Source organism: Leptopilina heterotoma, unplaced genomic scaffold, assembly GCF_015476425.1.
Source record: "Leptopilina heterotoma isolate Lh14 unplaced genomic scaffold, ASM1547642v1 Lhet_47, whole genome shotgun sequence".
In the NCBI taxonomy this organism is placed as follows: Eukaryota; Metazoa; Arthropoda; class Insecta; order Hymenoptera; family Figitidae; genus Leptopilina; species Leptopilina heterotoma.
Window position 1 is genome coordinate 1,832,729 of NW_025111098.1, and position 21,271 is coordinate 1,853,999.

At 27.5% G+C, this 21,271-nt stretch overlaps 1 protein-coding gene across 1 annotated transcript; it reads right to left on the reverse strand.

The window, feature by feature from the left end:
• Positions 1 to 17,470: 17,470 nt before the first annotated feature.
• LOC122507458 lies at positions 17,471 to 19,820 on the reverse strand. The gene is made up of 8 exons (XM_043620176.1): positions 19,738 to 19,820; positions 19,562 to 19,651; positions 19,374 to 19,436; positions 18,946 to 19,011; positions 18,647 to 18,688; positions 18,313 to 18,384; positions 18,057 to 18,170; positions 17,471 to 17,790 (listed from the first exon to the last, which is right to left on the reverse strand). The coding sequence occupies exons 3-8, from the start codon at positions 19,431 to 19,433 to the stop codon at positions 17,638 to 17,640; spliced, it is 507 nt and encodes a 168-aa protein (XP_043476111.1). The 5' UTR covers positions 19,434 to 19,436; positions 19,562 to 19,651; positions 19,738 to 19,820; the 3' UTR covers positions 17,471 to 17,637.
• Between the last annotated feature and the right edge of the window lie 1,451 nt (positions 19,821 to 21,271).

Genomic DNA, 21,271 nt, shown 5'->3' on the forward strand with positions numbered 1-21,271 from the left:
GTTATTTACGTTAATTAATTAAACATTTTTAATAAACAAATAAATAATAGAATTGTTTTTTAGAAAAAATTCTTTATTTTCTTATGCGGTTTACTAATAAATCCTTTCAACATATTCCTTTTTAAAGTAAAAATAATGAAATAACATCTTTAAATTATTTAAATAATATTAATTAACAAATACCTCATTGTTAATTTTTACAAGAAAGTAATCCCTTTTTACACAAAATTATTTTAACATAGGGTAGAGTGGGGTAAAAAAGCCATGGTGTAAAAAAGCCATTTGAGTTTTATTTAAAAACTATTAAGCCGATTTATCAGCTGTTTAGAATATAAATACTATTAGGTAATACGCAACTTTTGAATCTAATTTGAATGTTGTTCCTAGATTAATATTGTTTTTATTGTAATTTTAATTTTTTGTTGCTTTTTTGAAAACATTTTGGTGAACTTTTCAAACATATTACAATCTGATTAAGTGAACGAATAGTAAAAGTAAATGTTTGTACATAAGGAGAAAAGTATACCGAAAAAGTATACAATGTTAATTTTTAGAAATTGAACTGAATTAACAATTTATTTTTGCTTTTTTTAATAACTGGTCTTGGGTGTAAAAAAGCCAGGGCAAAAAATCCATTGAATATTTTGTGAAATTCACTTGTTTTCTATTTAAACTAACCTTCTTATTTTACAAAATTTCTCGTGTTTATTTAATAAAATAAATTAAACACGACGAAAAAGTAGTTCAAAGTGCATTTAAAAAATAAACAATGAATAAACGGTTGCAACGAAATATGTTATCTGTGGTAAAACTTAAAGAGAACTTCTAAAAAAGGTACGAAAAATTGGCAGTGCAAATCGAAAACAGGTAAACTTAATATAATTTTCAATTTTGCTTGCTAAAAACTCTTTAATATTTATTAAAATATTTTTCAAATAAGACTATTTGTCATATAAATAAAGGAAAACTATAAAAATACCTAAATTGATAACATGTTTTGCTAAAATCAAAGGGTGGCTTTTTCACCCCACCAGGTGGTGCAAAAAAGCCACTTGCAGTGCTTTCGTAAAACTCTTATAACTTAGTCCTTTCATGAGATAAAAAATATTTCCGGCAAGAATTTTCAAGCTTAATAACTAAACTTTCAATAACAATTGGAAATTTGAGAAAAAAATTTTAAATACAGATTTTACAGCATCAAAAGTAAAAATGTGGCTTTTTTACCCCACTCTACCCTACTAATCTACTTGCATTTAAAAGTATCTAGAAAAAATGTAACTAATGATTAATCGATTTATTTAAACAATCTTAATTAACAAAATCTAAAAATAAAATGTGAATATCAATGTTTAAACTTTTTTAAGAAAATATTTTTGTCTTTTATGATTGTAATAAAATAAAATCCTCTTATAATTGAATATAGTACCTATATTTATTTTGTACAAACTTATTATGTATTAATTGTTTAAAAAATTTTATGTGACTTATTGCGTATTTTGAATTTGTTTATTAAAGTGACCTGATTATGATGATATGATGCTTAACCCTTAAAGAGCCGGATTTATACAGAGGCAAACTAGGAAACTGCCTATGGGCCCCCACCATCTAAAATATTTTTTACAAAAAGTATAAAAAAAAATTTTTTTAAAAAGTATTTTACAAAATAATTTTAAGTGTTTAGAAATTTAAGTAGTGCGCTCAATTCATATATAAAATATACTTTACTTAAAATTTTAATCTTGGTAAATTTTTGAAAAACCCTTCCCTTACATGGGGCCCCCACCAGGATTGTCTAGGGTAAGTAAATTCGGCCCTGCTCTTTGAAGCATACATTTTTCTAGTCAAGGAATTTAATAACCAAGTACACTTTAGGGGGTTTTTAGGGTCGCTGATTAAGAATCTAAAGTCGGATTTTTCATATTTTCAAAATTCAAAATGTCGAATCCAATATGGCCGACTTATTTTTTAAAATTGGTCAAATTCACTTGAAACTTGTTACTCGGAAGTTTTTGGGGTCGCTGATTACGAATATGAAGTCAGATTTTTAAAATTCGCAATGGCGGATCCAATATGGCGGAATTTTTTTTTTAAATATTGATAGAAATCACTTGAAACGTGCTATTCACAGGTTTTTGAGGTCGCTGATTACGAATATTAAGTCAGATTTCAAAAATTCAAAATGGCGATAAATTAAAAAAAATTCGACCGCCATATTGGATTGGCCATTTTGAATTTTGAAAATCTAATTCCAGATTTGTATTTAGCGACCCCAAAACTCCCCGAGTAACAAGATCGAAGTGAATCTGTTCGATTTTTAAAAATATGTCCGCCATATTGGATCCGCCATTTAAAATTTTTAAAATCTGACTTCATATTCGTAATCAGCGACCCCAAAAACATCTGAGTTACAAGTTTCAAGTGAATTTGAGCAATTTTAAAAAATAAGTCCGCCATTTTGAATTTTTAAAAACTGACCTTAGATTCATAATCAGCGATCCCAAAAACTTTTTAGACATGATCCTCAAAGTATCTTATATTGTTGGTTAGACACAAATTACATTTATTGTAAAAAACCGATTTTTTTAAGTTTATTTATAACATTTACTTTATCACCAAAAAAAGTTTTTTTTTCTTTGTTATACTAAGGAATGTTCTCTAATACATGTAGTATGTTTTTTGTCATTGAAACAAATGAAATAGTGCTTGAATAATGCAAAAAAGTGGAGAAAAAAAGGTAACACTCAGTAATGTCACTATGCCGTAAAGAGTTAAAGTAGTAATAACTTTAAAAAATTAAGAGTATGTTTTATTTATTCTATAATATACTTATGAAATTTTTAAAGACAATAATTTATCCAAAAATTATTTGCCTGTAAAAATAAAATTTTTTTCTATTTTCATGATTTTTTATTTAATAAAAAATGTTATTTCATAAATTTTTTTTAAAAATCCATGAAAAAGTACTCAAAAAATATATCAACGGTACTAAAAAGTATTTATAGAGTGTGATATAAAGACCAGATATTGTGCAATAAACGAGAACCGAAAATTTTAGGGCGATCCGTCATTCAGGACGATTGACTGCGTACACATGTATGAATTTAATATGTAAAAATTACACAGGGAAATGCAAAAGCATTGACTTCTGAATGGTTTTTATAAACCATGTAAAACCGCTTAAAATCTCTATATGAGCGAGAAATCCAAAAATGTTTTATCACTTTTGATTCTATATGTAAGCTTTGTCAAACAATACTATATCAACTAACGAGGTGATAAAATTGTAAAAACAATGTAAAGCGGTAACATAAATGTTTTCTATTAAATGAATGTTATATATGTAGGAATCTATAAAAATAAAAAAAAATGTTGAACGCATTTTAGTTTCGAGTAGATAATACTCTGGACTGGAAGCGCTTTTATCTTTACACTCACAGAATAGTGGCTTCTATCGCCTTTTCATCTGGACTGTTGTTATTATTTTTCACTCGAATTGCTAATACCAGGGGTTGGGTAAATAAATACCTCCTATGCAGAACAGACGAGCGTTCGCGTTTTCGTTTATAAGGCATGTATCGGCTTCCTAGTAAAGCTGCTTTACTCGCATAAATGTGTCTGAAGAGGACAAAGTAAAATATTTTTAAATTAAATATATTAATCAATAATAAAACATCACTTCTTGTTTCTTTTTATGTCTTTTAGTATTATTATTATTGTAATCAGTTATTATAATTCCTTAACAGTGTTGTCAAAATAAAGTTTTCATTATTGTTCTGAAACGGTAATAAATATTTGAGAAAATGCAGATAATCTTCAGGGTTGCCACGCAATCTGGAAACATGGAAAACCTGGAAATGTCAGGGACTTTTCTAAACCTTGAAAAAACCTGGAAAAATCAGAGAATTTTGATCTGAATCCTGGAAAATTATTGTTTTTTTTAAGTTATTATGCTTATTCTTGAAAATATAATTTTACTTAAATATTTCAAAATTAATTGAATTTTAAAAGAGTTGCGATTACAATTTTCATAAATAGATAAACTTCAAAAGGTTTTAATTTGGAATTTTTGAAAATTTCAATTTTGAATCAATGAATTAAATAATAAAAATTTGACAGGAATTCTATTATTTACAAATTTTTTACAAAGGAGGATGTTAAAAAAGGGTCGATTTTTGCCCCGAACCGAGAAGTAAATTTCAAGTGAATCCTTATACATTTTGAGCCCAGGAATCGAGTAGTAACCTTCATTTCCCCCATACTCTCGGGAAAGTGGTGAAAATGAGGAAAACCATGAAAAGTCCGAAAAATAAGAATTAAGTTGGAATAAGAGCAAAAGGGATTAAAACATATCATAAAATATTTTTAAATATTTTCTGGTCTACAAATAACTGCCACATGCTTGGTTACTTTCGGAAAAGTCGGAAAATTTATGAAAATCCCTTGAAAAATGTAACAAATTCTTTTTAAGTGGTCAGAATCTGTTTAGGGTAGAGTAAAGTTAATTTAAACTAATTACAAAACAATTTTATATCTACAATGATATCTAGACTTTTCTCTGATGTCCGAAGAATGTGTGAAAATCTCGGAAAACTCAGGAAAAGTCAAAATAATAAAAATAATCTATTTACGTTGTTTCAGAACTGACAGAAGTAATTCAAATTCATTTCTAAATTATTTTTTGGACTAGGAATAACTGTTGTGAGTTTTAACATTGACGAAAAAGTCGGAAAATATATGGGAAAATTATGAAAATTATAACAAATTGAGCTTTGGCAGTCAGAATCAACTTAGAGTTGAATAAAGTTTTCTTCATTCAGTTTTTTCTTCAAATTTTTTTCTACATTATTTTTTGGACTAGAAATAACTGTTGTTGGTTTTTTTACTGACGGGAAAGTCCGAAAATCTAGAAGATAAATCGAAACAAAAAAAATTGTAACCAAAAATTGAGCTTTGGTAGTCAAAAACAGTTTAGGGTTGAACAAAGTTAACTAAATTTAGTTCTAAAATGATTTTAGATCTACCATCATATCTAGATTTTTCTTTAATATCGGAAAATGTGTGAAAATCGCGGATTATGTATTAATGTTATTTCAGAAATGACAAATTTTATTCAAATTCATTTCCAAATTATTTTTTTGTCCCGGAACTGTTGTAGGTTTCAATTCAATACATAATTTTGACTTTTCCTGAGTTTTCCGAGATTTTCACACATTCTTCGAACATCAAAGAAAAGTCTAGATATTATTGTAGATATAAAATTGTTTTGTAATTAGTTTAAATTAACTTTACTCTACCCTAAACAGATTCTGACCACTTAAAAAGTATTTGTTACATTTTTCAAGGGATTTTCATAAATTTTCCGACTTTTCCGACAGTAACCAAGCATGTGTCAGTTATTTGTAGACCAGAAAATATTTAAAAATATTTTATGATATGTTTTTATCCCTTTTGCTCTTACTCCAACTTAATTCTTATTTTTCGGAGTTTTCATGGTTTTTCCTCATTTTCACCACTTTCCCGAGGGTATGGGGGGAAATGAAGGTTACTACTCGATTCCTGGGCTCAAAATGTATAAGAGGATTCACTTGAAATTTACTTCTCGGTTCGGGGCAAAAATCGACCCTTTTTTAACATCCTCCTTTCTTCGCAATAATTCAACTATTTTCATGAAGAATAACATTTTTTACCAGGAATTCAATTATTTTCATAAATAATAAAATTCTATGTAGGTTTTCAATTATTTTTATAAATAATAAAACTCAACGCAGAATTTCCATTATTTTTTATACTATTTTAATGAAATTTCTCTAAAAATGTAATTATTCTTAAAAATTTTATTAAAATTCATCAAAGAAATTCAATTATTTCAAAAAGCCTTCCTATAATTTATTTTTTAGAATTTAAGTATTATAATTGTCAATACATTTTTATAATTAAATTTCTTAAAAGAATTAAATTATTTTTAAAAATATTAATAAAATTCTTTTCAAAATAATTTTAATAAAATACTTTGTAGAAATTTAATTACTTTCAATAATTTATGAAAATTCAATTACAAAAAATATCTACTATTTCGATAAAATTTCACAAAAGAATTGAATTATAATTTAAAAAGAAATATATTATTAAAATTCGTCTCAACAATTCAATTATTTTCAAAAAGTAATAAAATTCTTGGCAGGAATTTAATTATGGTCAAAAGTTTGAAAAAATTCTCTTCAAAATTTGAATTATCTTTATTAATAATAAAATTCTTGGCAAAATTTCAATTATTTTGAAATCTTTTCTTAATTCAATCAAATTTTTTACAGAGATTCAATTATTTTTAATACAAGTTTAATCTAATTTCTCGAAAATTGAAATTATTCTTAAAAATATTCGTAAAATTCGTCAAAAGAATTTTAATTATTTTAAAATTTGTTGATAAAATTCTTCATATAAGAGTTCGATTTTAAGAAGCATTCAATTATTCAATAAATTATTTATTTTTGTATTTAAGTAATTCAATTCTCGTAGAATTTTTTAATAAAAATTGATTTAAATATGAATTTCAGTTAAAGTTTTTGATAATAATTGAACATTAAACTCTCTAAATTTTAATTAGTAAAAATAGTTTCTAATTTAAATTAGTGACTGACTTTTTACTTTTGAATTAGTAAATTTTACTATTAAATAGTAATTTTAAACTAATTTGTCAGTAAAATTTACTAATTCAAAAGCAAAAAGTCAGTCACTAATTCCAATTAGTAAACATTTTTACTAATTAAAATTTAAAGAAAAAGTATTATAGCGTAAATTTTTTAAAATAATTGAATTTTGAAAAGGTTTCAAATTATAATCTTTGAAAGTTTGAATTTTTCATACTTTTAACTAAAAATTGTGTGGATTTAATTTTTTTTGAAAAAGTTTAATGGAACTTTTTTTGAAATTATTTCAAGTTTTTATTTTCTAATATATATTTATTGTGAAGAATTTTCGAATAATCAAAATTTCGTAAAATTGAATTATAATAAATGGATTTGAAAATTCTCATAGAACGATTTAAAAAATTATTAAAAATAATTAATTTAACGAAGAAGTTTAGTTAAAAATTTTAGAAAATAATTTAATTGAAATGAGAATAATTTTTATGGAGTTACAGTAACAATATTCTTATAATATATAATAATGATTTTATTAGTCGGTTATCTTTAATTATTGTAAAATATGAAAATATCGATTGCTCCGAGTCGAAGACTCGGAGTCATCGATATCTTCATGTTTTATAATAATTTTTTTAAAATTGTTTAATTTCAAAAAATTTTGAATTTGAAATTTTTGAAAATATTTATTCTCATGGAAAAATAATATTGATTAAATGTTTTTATTTAAGAAAGAAGCAATAGAAAATATTTCTGAGTAATAATTTTTAAACTGAATGAAAATATTTTTTATGTCAAGGAGATAAGTAAAAATTTTGTTTTGAGTTCAAGGTAAAGTCAGGGAAAAAGAAAATTAAATTTTTGTTGTCAACAAATCTAGTTTTAAAAAAATGGAAAAATTTTGTTTTTTAACCTGGAAAACCTGCCCTCACAGCATCGGGATATTCAGGATATTCCAGAGACGTCCTGGGGATATCGATTTATTTTCGGAAGTTTGGATATCCCTGGAATATCCTCTGGATATCCATGGACGTCCCTAGGATATCCCAGAGATATCCAAACTTCCGAAAACAAATCGATATCCCCAGGACGTCTCTGGGATATCTTGAATATCCCGGTGCTGTGAGGGTGAATTTGAAATGAGCAAAAGGGTGGCAACCCTGTAATCTTAAAATATATTTTCTTGTTTGAAATATATCAAGTTTAAAATTTTTAATTATTTGAATAGTTAATTGAAAAAAGGTTCCCTGCGCTGTCAAAGGCATAAAGAATAAAAAGAAGAAAAAAGGGTTGGAATAGAAAATTAATGTTTCAATGATAACTGTAAGATACTGGAGAAAATTAGAAGACACCGTACAATGAACCGTAAATGCAGAATTTTTATGCGGCATCCTATCGTCATGTCAGAAACAATAACTTGGGGTAATCATCGACCCTTCTGCATTATGCGGAAGTGCATACGAGGAATATGGGTCTCTTGTCTTCGCGGTCTCTGTCATTATACAGCGCAAGCATTATATGTCCTCTCCCTAGCCAAAGGATAACGCCGTCGTTTTAATTACGCTGGATAAAAGTGCGTGCGAGCTTTTGCAACACGCATGCATTTGCGTACCTTTTTCTCGCTTTTATTAACCATCCTTTCGTTTTCACAAGCTTCTTTTGTATTTATTCTTCTCAACATCTCTTTTTTTTTCACAAGAAAAGGGTTCATATATCTGTTTCTGGGTTAGAAGGTCTTAATTTTAAGAGTATTCCTGCTTTTACTGCAATAAAGATTGTGTAATATAATTTTTTAATGCAGAAAATACTCCAGACGCGTCTTTTCATATTAAAATTGAGAATACAGTTAGAGTGGATGCTCATAAAAAATAAATATAATGAAGAGTGAAGATGGCACATAAAAATACAAAGACAGGGGTTTAACCAATTAAAAGGTAGCTTCCGATTCGTCAATAGAGGCTTTACATACTTACGATCATCAAATAGCAGATGAAACAGAAATACTAGAAAATGTTTGACATTGTAATTTTTGAAAAAATACCATTTTAAAAATTTATTTTTCAAAACATTAATATTACATAGACACAAAAAAATTGGTCTGTTTATTGAACAAGACCTATATGTCTTATATATATTTTTGCCCGCTGAAAACGAATATGAAGTCAGAATTGGTCCATCACCCTCTGTTTTTTTAAAATCGAGAAAACTACTCTTAAATGTAAAAATTCAAAGTTTAAAGTAAAAAAAATTAATTAACAGATTGTGTTGCAAAACAGAACAATGCACTTCTCTTACAACTTAGAAACAATGTCAGAATTGCTCCATCACCCCCTGTTTTTTAAAATCGAAAAATCAACCCTTAAATATACAAATTTAAAGTTTAAAGTAATAAAAAATGTAATAATAGGTTGTTTTTTAAAACAGAACAATAAATTTATGTATACTTCTCTTGCAACAGCTTAGAAACAATGTCAGCATTAAAGCATCACCCTCTGTTTTTTTAAATCGAAAAAGCTACCCTTAATTGTAAAAATTCAAAGTTTTCAGTGAAAAATAAAAGAGCAGATTTTTTTTCAAAACTGAACAATAAATTTATGTACTTCTCTTACAACAATTTAAAAACACCCCAATTTGTTTTTTAAATTAAAGAAAACTACCCTTAAGAGAATAAAGTCAAACTTGACAGGGAAAAAATAAAAAAAGATTAATTTTTTAAATGGAAGCTTACATTCTGTATTTTTATTTTAACAACTCAAAAAAGCATCAGAATTGCTTTATAACGCTCCATTTTTTTTTATATAAAAAACTACCAATTGCTGACAAAAATATAACTCTTCTTAAAATCGATTAATTTTAATAATTTTCGAAAAAGTTCTTTGACAATTTTTAAATCTATTTTTTTACAATATTCAATTTTACGAAATTTCAATTATTCGTAAATTCTTCAATTAAATGTAATTATATTAGAAAATAAAAACTTCAAATAATATAAAAAAATCCGCAATTAAACTTTCTCAAAAAAAAAAATTAATCCACAGAGTTGTTAGTTAACAGTATGAAAAATTTAAATTTTCAAAGATTTTAATCTAAAACCTTTTCAAAATTTAATTATTTCTAAAAATGTTTCTTAAAATTGAATTCTCATAAAGAATTGTATCAATAAATTTTTAAATAATTGAATTCTTTTGACGAATTTTAATAAAAATTTTTCGAGGAATTTGATTAAAATTGTATTAAAAATAATTGAAATTCTGCAATGAGTTTTGTTATTTATCAAAATAATTGAATTTCTAATAAGAATTTTATTTATTTACCAAAATAATTGAATCCCTGTAAAAATTTTATTATTTATGAAAATAATTAAATTATTGCAAAGAAATTTAAGGTGTTCCTGAAGTTGGGATCGATGCTCAGCATCAAAAACTTTTTTTTCTTATTTTTAGTTATAAAATTTTTAATAATTTCACTTCTTTCATTCACCTAGGAAGTAAAAAACTTTTTAAGAATACTTTTTTAATCTTAAACCTGGGAAAAAATTGAGTGATTTTTTTCGGTTTCGTGCAAAAAATATTTTTTGTCCTACCTGCACGGAAAGTATGTCATTTCGGGCACTTAAGGCGGGCGCAAAGTAACACATTACGCCCGGGAGTGGGGGAAGCGGGCGGAAAAGTATTTTGCGCCCGCTTGTATGACGTCAGCGGGCGGTAAAGTATTTTCCGCCCGCTTCGCCTACCTCCGAGCGGGCGGAAAATACTTTACCGCCCGCTTGTTAATTATTCGATTTTCTTCATTAAAATGCGACATTTTCGACTTTCTTTTTGTGTTGACTATAAAACTGCAAACATTTTCAACTTGTTTTATTTTGTCTATAAAAATTTGCAATTTTTTTTTATTTTCTCTAAAAAAATAATGAGACATTTGGTTTTGTTCCCATTTCGTTTATCAAAATTGTCAATTTTAAAAGTTCTTGTTTCAGTTTTGTTTAATTATTAATTACTACGTTCTAAATAAATACTATGTTTCCAGAATACATTGTTTTTTATTTCTATTTTAAAACTTCTATCATTATAGACTTCATTCGATATATTGTTTATATAGAGCTTAATTTTTAACTAATATGAGCGTTTAATCGTGCGTGCCCTCTATGCCATACTTTCCATGCAGTTAGGATAAAAAATTATGTTCGCATCATGGGCGCAAAGGTGATTACGACTTTGGCGAAATTTCGGGACCTCGGGGACACTTTCGCTCCCTCGGCTTCGCCTCGGGCGCGAAATTGTGTCCCCTCGCTCCCTTCATTTCGCCATCGTCGCAATCACCTATTTTGCGCCCTTGTTACGAAAATAACTATTTCGATGCTGAGCATCGATGGCAACTTCAGGGACCTGAAATTTATAAAAAAAATTTGTAAATACCTAATGAAATTCCTGTGAAATTTTCATTATTTTTGTAAAATAATTAAAGGTTTTTGTAAAATTTTATAAATTTCTTTTTTAAATAACTGAATTCTTTTGGAAAATTTTATTAAAATAGTAGATACCTATTAAAAATCATTAAATTGGCGAAAATTTTTGAAAATAATTGAAATTTTGCCAAGAATTTTATTAAAATTTTTGAATTTTTGAGAAGAATTTTACTACTATTGAAAATAATTGAAATTTTGGAGGAGAATTTAATTATTTCTAAAGATAATTGAAATTTTGACGAGAATTTTTAAAAATTTTTGTACATTATTCAATTTTTGCGAATATTTGTATTACTTTTGAAAATAATTGAATTCCGACAATTATTTGTAATTTCTCTAAAATTATAGAAATTATATCGTACAATTTATGTATGCTTTACGGACTTTATGGACCTTTTTCAATCAAATTACGGACTTTGCGGACCTTTTTTCAAAAAACGGACTCTTACAGACTTCAAGCAAAGTTACGAACTTTTACGGGATTTACGGACCTAGTTCGAGCCCTCCTATAAGAGTACTTTTTTAAATTTTAACAAAAAACTAATGTTGACGTTTTAATTCTGACGCTGATTTTGAGTTTATTAAACAAAAATACAGAAACATATGCTTCTTTAAAAAAAATAATTTTTTTTCATTTTTTTCCTGTTAAGGGTAGTTTTTTTAATTTTAGCAAAAACATGGGGTGATGTTTTTATTCTGACATTGTTTTTGAGTTGTTGAAAGAAAAGTATATAAATTTATTGTTCTGTTTTGAAAAACAATCTATTATTTTCATTTTTTAACTTTAAAGTTTAGATTTGCACATTTAAGTAAAATTAATTTTAATTGAATTTTTCTAATTAAAAAAACAAAGGGTGATGGAGCAATTCATGTTATTTCATGTTATTTTATTTTTTTACTTTAAACTTTGAATTTTATTGTAAAAAAAATTTTCAATTTAATTTTTAATTTTTTTTTATTTTAATTTTTTTTTATTAATTGTACATTATAGGGCAGTTTTTTCAATTAAAAAGAGGGTGATGTTTTAATTTTGACATTGTTTCTACGTTGTTGTAACAGAAGTACATAAATTTATTGTTCTGTTTTGAATAACAATCTGTTATTTCATTTTTTTTACTTTTAACTATATGAGTTTGTACATTTAAGTTAAGGGTAGTTTTTTTTATTTAAAAAAGAGGGTGATGGAGAAATTCTGACAATGTTTCTGAGTTATCTGTTGTGAGAGAATTTATTTATTGTTTTGTAACACATTCTGTTATTTAATTTTTTTTTACTTTAAACTTTGAATTTGTACATTTAAGGGTAGTTTTTTTGATTTAAAAAAAAACAGAGAATGATGGAGCAATTCTGACTTCATATTCGTTTTCAGCGGGCAAAAATACTATAATATATTTAGGTCTGGTTTAATAAACAGACCACTTTTATTTTTTTGTCTATCTGTATTATGCTTAACCTAGATGATCGTAAGTTCTAAATCTTTACCCACTTTTCCAGTAATAGATAGAAATAAACATATCTTCACAAATATTATTTTTCTCCGATCACGAAGGATTTTGTAAAATTACTGTATTTTATTTTTTTGAAAAGTGTAACTGAACATGGGAAGTCATTCCTGTTTTAAGTTTTAACGACTCTTTTTCTTTCTGAATATAATTTCCATTTTTACAGACGCATAAAAAATAAATATAGGGAAATTAAGGTCGCAGGTAATAAAAGTTTTTACCGAGAAGGCTGATGAAAGAGAGATAAGCAGCAAACGAATAGACAGAGTCCATACGTTGCTTTGTCAAAATGGTGTGGTGGTTACGTGAATATGAACGATAAAAATGCTACTGCTAGTTCTAAGTTCATATAATTCCTTTGGTAATGGACAAATAATTATGTTATGGACAATTTACTTGTTACATCGTGTGCAATTAATGTGTAAATTGTAATGGATATTGAGCTGAAACGAATTAAAATAAAATTTCACTTTTTACCATGGATTTCAATGTAATCGTTACCATTTACAACTAATAGCCATCACGTAATTATTGTGTACGGCTAATGTTCAGTCGCACATACTTAAACCTTTGTAACTTTTCAAATGAATAAAAAAATCGTTCAACGTTTTTCGATTTTAAGCTATAACTTATATTAAAAAAAATAAATTAATTTTGAAAAAGTAATTAAAACATTAAAGGATACATTTGTTCCTTTAAAGTTTTAATCACTGGAGCAGAATAACATTTCAGATACCTAACTGATGGGGGATAAAGAAAATAATACATTCTCTAAATAAGCTGACTATTGAATTGTATAAAACTTATTTTAAGTCTACCTAACAAAACTCGAAAAAGAAAATAATAAAATTGGTGGTGCATTGTTAGATTATAGTATAGGGAATCTAAATTTAGATTGACAGAATCTACATTTAGTGTTTGGGATGCAAAAGAATATAGTATATAGAGATGTTTATTTGGCAACAAATTTGACCATTCTACTCTTTGGTGTATGAATCCGTGTGCACGAATTCTCAAATGATCGCGTACCTACTATCATTGTGTCCACTTTCCCATCTATACTAAACTGCGGTGCACTCATAAACCGTTTAATTCCGTTTCGTGATAAACTTTATTGCCTTGGATCCATAGGCGACGATCCCAACGGACAAACATAATTAATAGTTATTATTTATTCGACTGGAGTTTATCACGTTAGAGATGAGAAATACATAGACAGAAAAGATTTAATTACACAAAACGTGTTGTTGACAGTCACGTATATTTTTGTTTTACATTTCGCATTTGGTTGAAGATTTTTATTCATTTTAGTAGGGGTACTCTTTCCATATTTGAAGAAATTTTAAATTTAAAAAAAATATTTTAAAAAATGTTAATTCTTTGCGGTATGGTGACACTCCATAGATAGGGTGGTCCGAAAAACTATGACTCCCCCTAATTTCAAGTCGTTCTGTAAACGCAAATTTAGAATTAAGTTTGTGGTATATTTCGTAAGAGAAAAACTTTTTTGAAGAAGACTTGTATAACAACTAGGTTTTACTTTTCTCACTTCTTGTAATTTCTTGTTTTGACATTTGACGCAAATTTGCTGTTAGTTTGCCGTGTGATCTTCAGATTATTGAGAAATTCCTGCAAAATGTTGTGCTATCTGGAATATATCTATATATGTGTATGTTATTGCAGTTGAGAAGATAGATACTGTCCACTGTTAATCTGTTTAAAGTTTATGGTTGTCCATAAAACAGGAGACCATTATATCTATCATTAATGAAAGACCAGGGTCATATCTCATAATAAACGGATTAAGTTAGGATCAAACGAATCGTTACCCAAAAAATATTTATAAAAAATGAATTTATCTATACTTTAATAAAGCATTTGTTTGATTTTTACTAATAGGAGTAGTAGGTGAAACAATGTTCCACAAATGATCTGTTTTTGTAGACATTAAGTTTCATAAAGTCATCAGTAATTTTTATCGATAAACCTAAATTAAATGATGTTTTAATCAAACTTTCAAAAACTTGTTTACAAATAAAACAACTTTTAAATTTTACAAATCGAACATCGTATATTCAAAAACGTTATCAATATTTTAAATTAAATTACTTTATACAGCAAACAATTTGATATTGAAACGGCAATCGTTCTTCTTCCGGTGAGTCTCGGAATTAATTAACTTTACCGCTGACAAATATTGACAGGTAAATTTTTGATCGAATGTCGTTAATTGTGTATCAGGAAACCACGAAACAGTGTACCGGTTGGAAATCGCAATAATATTCCTAATTGAAGCACTTAATGCCCGATGGCGTCGATATTCCAATAATTCACCCCCTTCTTGTCGCGAAGTCTAATAGTGTGAGGTGTAAGGGTACAATTCACATGGGATGCGGTCCTTCGGTTCTGCAGCAATGCATCACTCTGTCCGCAACGCAGAAACTCATCTACCAACATTGCCTACAGTTGCATACGTGTACCACACTTACAAAGAAAATGCCACATCGTACTCTAGAACACAAGCGTGGTCAATAAATATGCACACGATCAAAACAGAGTAGGGTGGATGAAAAACAAGTACCAAATAGTGTGCCTTTTCATATCAAGTTATTAATAAAACACTAACTGTGAAAATTAAAATAAAATTTCATCAATGTTTACTGTTGATGGTCTTTATATTCAATGGATTCAAAATTATATCTTATCTTTCATTAGAAGGAATTATTGATTCAATTTCCAACAAAATGAAAATATATCAGTGAGCAACTATTTAAGATTTTTATCCCACAGCTTCTTTTATAAAAAAGAATGAAATAATCGTTTGCACATTGTTTAATTATTATATAACCTATTCGGAACGTTACTTTAATTGATGCATAGCTGTCAAATACTTCTTGTCCAATTGTAACTTTGACGGGGATAAATGCTACTTTTAAATTGGTGGAATGTATTGAATCTAGTACATTGCTCTTTGATTAATGGCATGACTGTTGCAGTTCGAGTTGTTTCAATGCAATTTGACTTACCTTGGTACCCAGCTGGTGTTTGTACGAAGTGACAAAGCCGTGGTAAGAGTGACATTGTGACAAGTACCGGGCGACAACTAATTAATCATCTCGGAACGATGGGTAGAACAATGAATGCAGAAGCATGCGTTGGATTCCGCCGTTAAAATTCTAATCAAACATGTGAATGTAATAGAATGTGAATTCTGTTCTAAAACGTCAAATATCCACTAATCCTGGTTAACCTCGTTGCAATTGGACTAAATTTCGTAATTATTGAAATAAAATGCTAACAAAAATATAAAGAATAGAATTGTTTGTGATGCTAATGATGATAAAAGTGTAATTTTATAATTCCAAATCAGGATCTGCTATCATTTTAAATCCAACAGATATCTGTTGGATTTAGAAGTTAGAAATCCAGGTAGAAAAGTTAACGTTAGCTAATGATATTAACGTTAGACTAACTTTAGGCTAACATTAATCTAACAATATTTTTTGGTCACTAACGTTAGATTGACGTTAACCAAACATTAGTCTAACGTTAGCCTAACGTTAGTTAACATTAGTATCATTAGCTAACGATAACTTTTCCATCTGGGATTTTTGATGATAAAACATTACTAAATACTAGTATGCTCTACATTTTTGTCATCATTTTAATTTAACTTTTAGTCTCTTTCCAGAAACCGTGAGCATTGATTAAACTTTACACAATGAAATCGACAGCTACTTGAAATATAAATAGATGAATATCACTTATTTACAGGTTCTTATAATCACTTATTGGAGTCTTTATGAAAATACTACTTTCAGATGGTTTCCGCAAGAAGGGATTTATCCTCATTACTCTGGAGCTTGGTGGCGAATGAGTTATTAATGAAACTCAATTCCGGGGGTATTATACTCAAAGCTATGCGAATACCATCCTAATTATTATAAGAGGGTTCTCGATAGAATTGCTTATAGAATTCCCAGAAAGAGCTCTATAGGAATCGCTGAAGGATGATACGATTAAACTGGACACACTGTCAATTCAGAGAATACGGACATAGTTATCTTCACTAGAAAATGCAAAGTCTGTCAAAAAACTTTATAAAAGATTAAATTTAATATATCTGTGTATTAACCCTCTGCCTACTTACATGATCGTTATTGACAAAAACGAACAATTCGATCGCATGATGGGAACTAAGAATTGCATTTAAAAGCTTTAAAGTGGGGATGAGATGACGTAGGAAGAGGGTTAAGCACAAAAGATAAAATTCATTACCGTGATTAATATTTAGTTAATTTTTTCAAGAAAAAAAATTTGTTGAATTTTATACAATTCTACAGTTAAAGATTAGCAGAGCATTTATAATCAAATATTTCTATCGCTAAGTAGTTTTTGCAAGCATTTCTCTTTATTTTCTTTGGTTATTAATATCACTCGTCAACAGAGAGCAAGTTTGACCTCGGAATAATTTCGTACATAATTCAACCCTTTCGGTAATAACTCATTCAACTTGAAAATCATTCTGGCGAATAAGTTGGACTATGCTAATGTTTTAGAGATGCAAATTAAGGGCGTGAAGTACAGACGAGAATAAACGACTACACTTTGTGCAAGTGAAAGCGTATGAAATTGAAGACTTTTTAATAAAAGCATATCCTTCAACTGTAACCGTAATCCAAATAGTGATGAAGTCTCCCAAGTGCACAGCATTAAATGTGCAATAAATTTAAGATTTTTTGTTTGGAAAATGTATTTTATTTTTTCATGTAATACGCAAAGATTTCTTCTAAGAACTAAGATTCATTGTATTAAACCAAATGTACAAACTTTTACATCTCAGGAATATTATTTTAGACGTCTACAGAGTTATAAAAGACTATTTTAGTTATGGTCATTACAAAAATCATTTTGAAATAGTCTAACATTCCTATACACGGTACGGTACAATAAATTTTATGCTTTTTAGAGAAACTGGTGTTAATGAATTTATAATTTATGACATCATATATGTTTTAATCAAAACAGGTTAAAATTGAATAGGTTGACTGGTTAATGTAGTGGATACTTGTGGTTTTGAGATAGGTGTAGGTCTCCGTCCTGGTGGACGTCTGGCAAATGTTCCATACTTCCTTGGCGGTGGTTCAATGGGTAAAGGTGGATCAAATGAAGGTTCGAGTACCTTTATATAATATTAATAAATTAATGATTTTTTAACGTTCAGTTATACTACAATATTAATTTTTAGATTTAATAATTAAATTTTATTTTGATCGAATTATAATTAGGGGTAAGTGTTTATGGTTGAGTTAAATTATTAATTTGTCCCGCATCACCTATTATAGTTTATTATTCGGAACATTATAAAATAATTAGACTATAAATGTAAAAGTTACAGGCATTAAAAAAGTGGTCAAGTCGTGAATGTAATAATAATTAAATATATACTTTTATAAATTCCCAGTCGTTTTGTTTCGAAGATTCAATATTTTCCGGACATGTATCTTCTTCAGACGTCAAAACACTGGTTGAGGTGTTCAAACTTTTTTTCCATAATTTCCACTGGAATTAGTTTTTAATTAATTTTATTATATAAGGGTAAGTTAATAATATTAGTAAATATAAGGTATCCGAAGTTGATGTTTTTCTTACAAATATTTTACATTTAAAAATAGTGTTTTTAATAAGAGAAAATTTTAATTACTTTGTTTACAATCTTCTCCAAGTTTGACATTTTGCTTACAGTCAAGATCAACTCATCATTCACTTTTTTCATCTATGAATAGAATAAGAATGTTAGTATCTTTTGGGATAACATCATTATAAAAAAAGATCATCTAAAGTATAAATTTACTTATTATACCGTTTTATGTTTTTTTAATTAATTAATAAGCAATAATTTTTAGTTATCGAGTCTCCTATCTCTTATTTAACTTTTCGATTCATTTGATGAAATATGAAAGTTGCATTAATAATATTATGATTAAAACATCCGAATAAAGTCTATACTCTTTATTTTATAAATATTTTTAACTTACTTCTACATCCAGTTGTTGTTTTATTGTACTCTGCGCCTCTTTCTATAAATATGTACATATTTAATTTAATATTACTTCGTTTATCTCGTAATTTCTAGCACAAGTTCTAGATTTTTTAATATACGAAATATGTTCAAAAACAAAAATTGATTCTAACGTAACTAATCATTAACGTAAAACTTGTTTTAAAGTATTAATTTTCATAAAAAAGAATAAAAAAAATTTTACTTACTTTATTTAATATAACTAAAATTATAATGAAAATTATCAGAAATTGTAAAAAGTGATTTGAAACTAACTACTTTAACCACCACGTCTTCAAACTCGGAACGTTTATTCTTTAAAGCTGCCACGTTGTCCAATTTCTGAAACAATAAATCAGTATGGTGGAAACATCAGGTTCAGTAATAAAAATTTAATGCGACAGAGTGAAAAATATCCACTCATGTGTATACACCTTCACTACGCAAAAAAAAAACAGTAACTAAACTTTATTGCTCTCAAAATTCTTATAATACTAACAAATAATTTCATTCCTGATAAAACTCATTATTTCATACGAAAAAATAAAATTAAGAAAAACTGTATTAAGTGATTTTCATAATTATTTTTAGACTTTTCATTAAAACTTTATTAAATTAAATGAAATTTATTTAAATATTCGAATTGAATTAAATAAATGTCGACTTTTTAATTTTTCAAAAAATGTTATGTCTACAAAACTTACCGATCGATTTTTTTCTACAATCATCTGCATTTCTTGATTGGTCTTTTCTACACGCTTCATAATCTAAATAATAATAGACATTACAATTTACTTATACTAAAAGTGTATCAAATTTCTCACAAAATCGGTATATAATAAACAAATTTATTTATATGTCAAAAAATTAATTAACTTCTTTGGTTATTTACCTTGTTTGCGTACCAAAGAACAGCATAGAATATAATATATGCGATCAAACAGACACAGCTACTATCCAAAACGTATGTACGTATAAATGACTACCGTAGAGATATTTAATGATTAAAAAATATAATGGAAAATTTTTGTAAATTATTTAATGTTAATTGTTAGTTGTAAAACTTACTTGTCGGTTATAAATATTAAAATGTTGAAAAATCGGAAATGATTTTGAAATTTGATAGAGGTCAGAATGTTTGTGGTTAACCATTTTTCTACAAAAGATTTATTCTTCAAAATTAATATAGTTTGCCAGAATTTTACAGAAATGTTACTAATATTAATTGTCACTGCTCCATTTATATAAATTATTCCCCAACTATTATTCAGCAGGAATCAAATCAAATAAAACTTGTTGTCAATGAGTAAAACATAATATGAATATTGCAGTGAACATATGAATGTCAACATTAATGAAAGTTAGTTATAATTGACATTTAAAGGTAATTCCATAGTTTTATTTTTAAAAGTGCAATACCGAATTATGGAACAAACGAACAGTTAACATTTGATAATAGACGATTCATCATTATAATGTTTTCGAGTGTACCAAATCCAAATGTAACAGTTGTCAAAGATTTCTCTGTTGTTAGATATTCTAATAACTTATCCTAAAATTATTTTTTGTATAAATGACGGTTATCACAATAACAGTTTAAAAAATGACTAACAACACATATTTTAACTTAAATTAAGAAGCATTTTTTGTTTTCAAAACTTTTACACTTGCCAACATAAAAATGATAGATCAAAGAAACTGCTCGTTAATTCAGGTTGGCATTAGGTTTAAGCATTTTAATTCGCTGAACTTGCGTAATTAAAGCTGCAAGCGTTTTGTCTCGCAGTAAACTTATTTAACGACTCCATGTAAAAATACCCTACCCCGCGTCTTTATGATCGCTACCCCATATTCAATCCCTTGAGTTTGGAAAAGAGCAATAATTTTATACTTTTATGTAAACTGTATCTGCCCATGAAACTCGGAAAGTATGGTATTTTAATGGAGATTGGTAAATACCATTAACATCCATATGATTCAGTCATTTTTAACATGCAGTAATTTGATTCGCTGCCTTACTCATAAATACTTTTATACATATACTTAGAAAAATATGCAATTCATCCGTGAAAATTGTCTCTCTGAATGGCAAATATTACTTGCTTTGAGAATAAATTTCAAACAAAAGAAAAAATAGAAGTTCATTGCATGGGTTGCACTAGAAGAGATCGGGAGAGATTAATACTCTTTGTTGTCTTACTTTGTCATTTTTACATTATTTAAATGTTTATTCTACAGAAAGGTATCTGTAATATCTTAGTTCCCACCACTGCCACCATCAGCTTGTTTAAATTTCCAAGGAAATTGGTTCTTGAAAAATTTTTTAATCTATCAAAAAATTTGAGGTTTGACCACAATTTTAACAAAATGACCCATGGTGATATTGTAGGAAATTTGCTTTAATAAGTGAGAGGATATACAAAAATATTTTATTCCGACAAACTTTTGAATATACTCTAAATACATTCATTCCTTAGGATTTAATTTAAATTAAACGTATAATTGGGTGGGTCTGCAGAGCTTATTTTGCTCTATGCCAAAACGTTGACCCTTCTCTATCAAAGTTTCACCATTTCAACGAAAATACTGCATAGAGTGAGCG

What these genes read in the sequence shown, in the direction of transcription:
- LOC122507458 (XM_043620176.1), bottom strand. Translation starts at nt 19,433, where the DNA reads ATGAAGCGTGTAGAAAAGACCAATCAAGAAATGCAGATGATTGTAGAA. An exon ending in TTGTAGAAAAAAATCGATCG is followed by an intron (nt 19,012 to 19,373) that starts GTAAGTTTTGTA and finishes TTATTGTTTCAG; the next exon opens with AAATTGGACAACGTGGCAGC. An exon ending in AAGACGTGGTGGTTAAAGTA is followed by an intron (nt 18,689 to 18,945) that starts GTTAGTTTCAAA and finishes ACATATTTATAG; the next exon opens with AAAGAGGCGCAGAGTACAAT.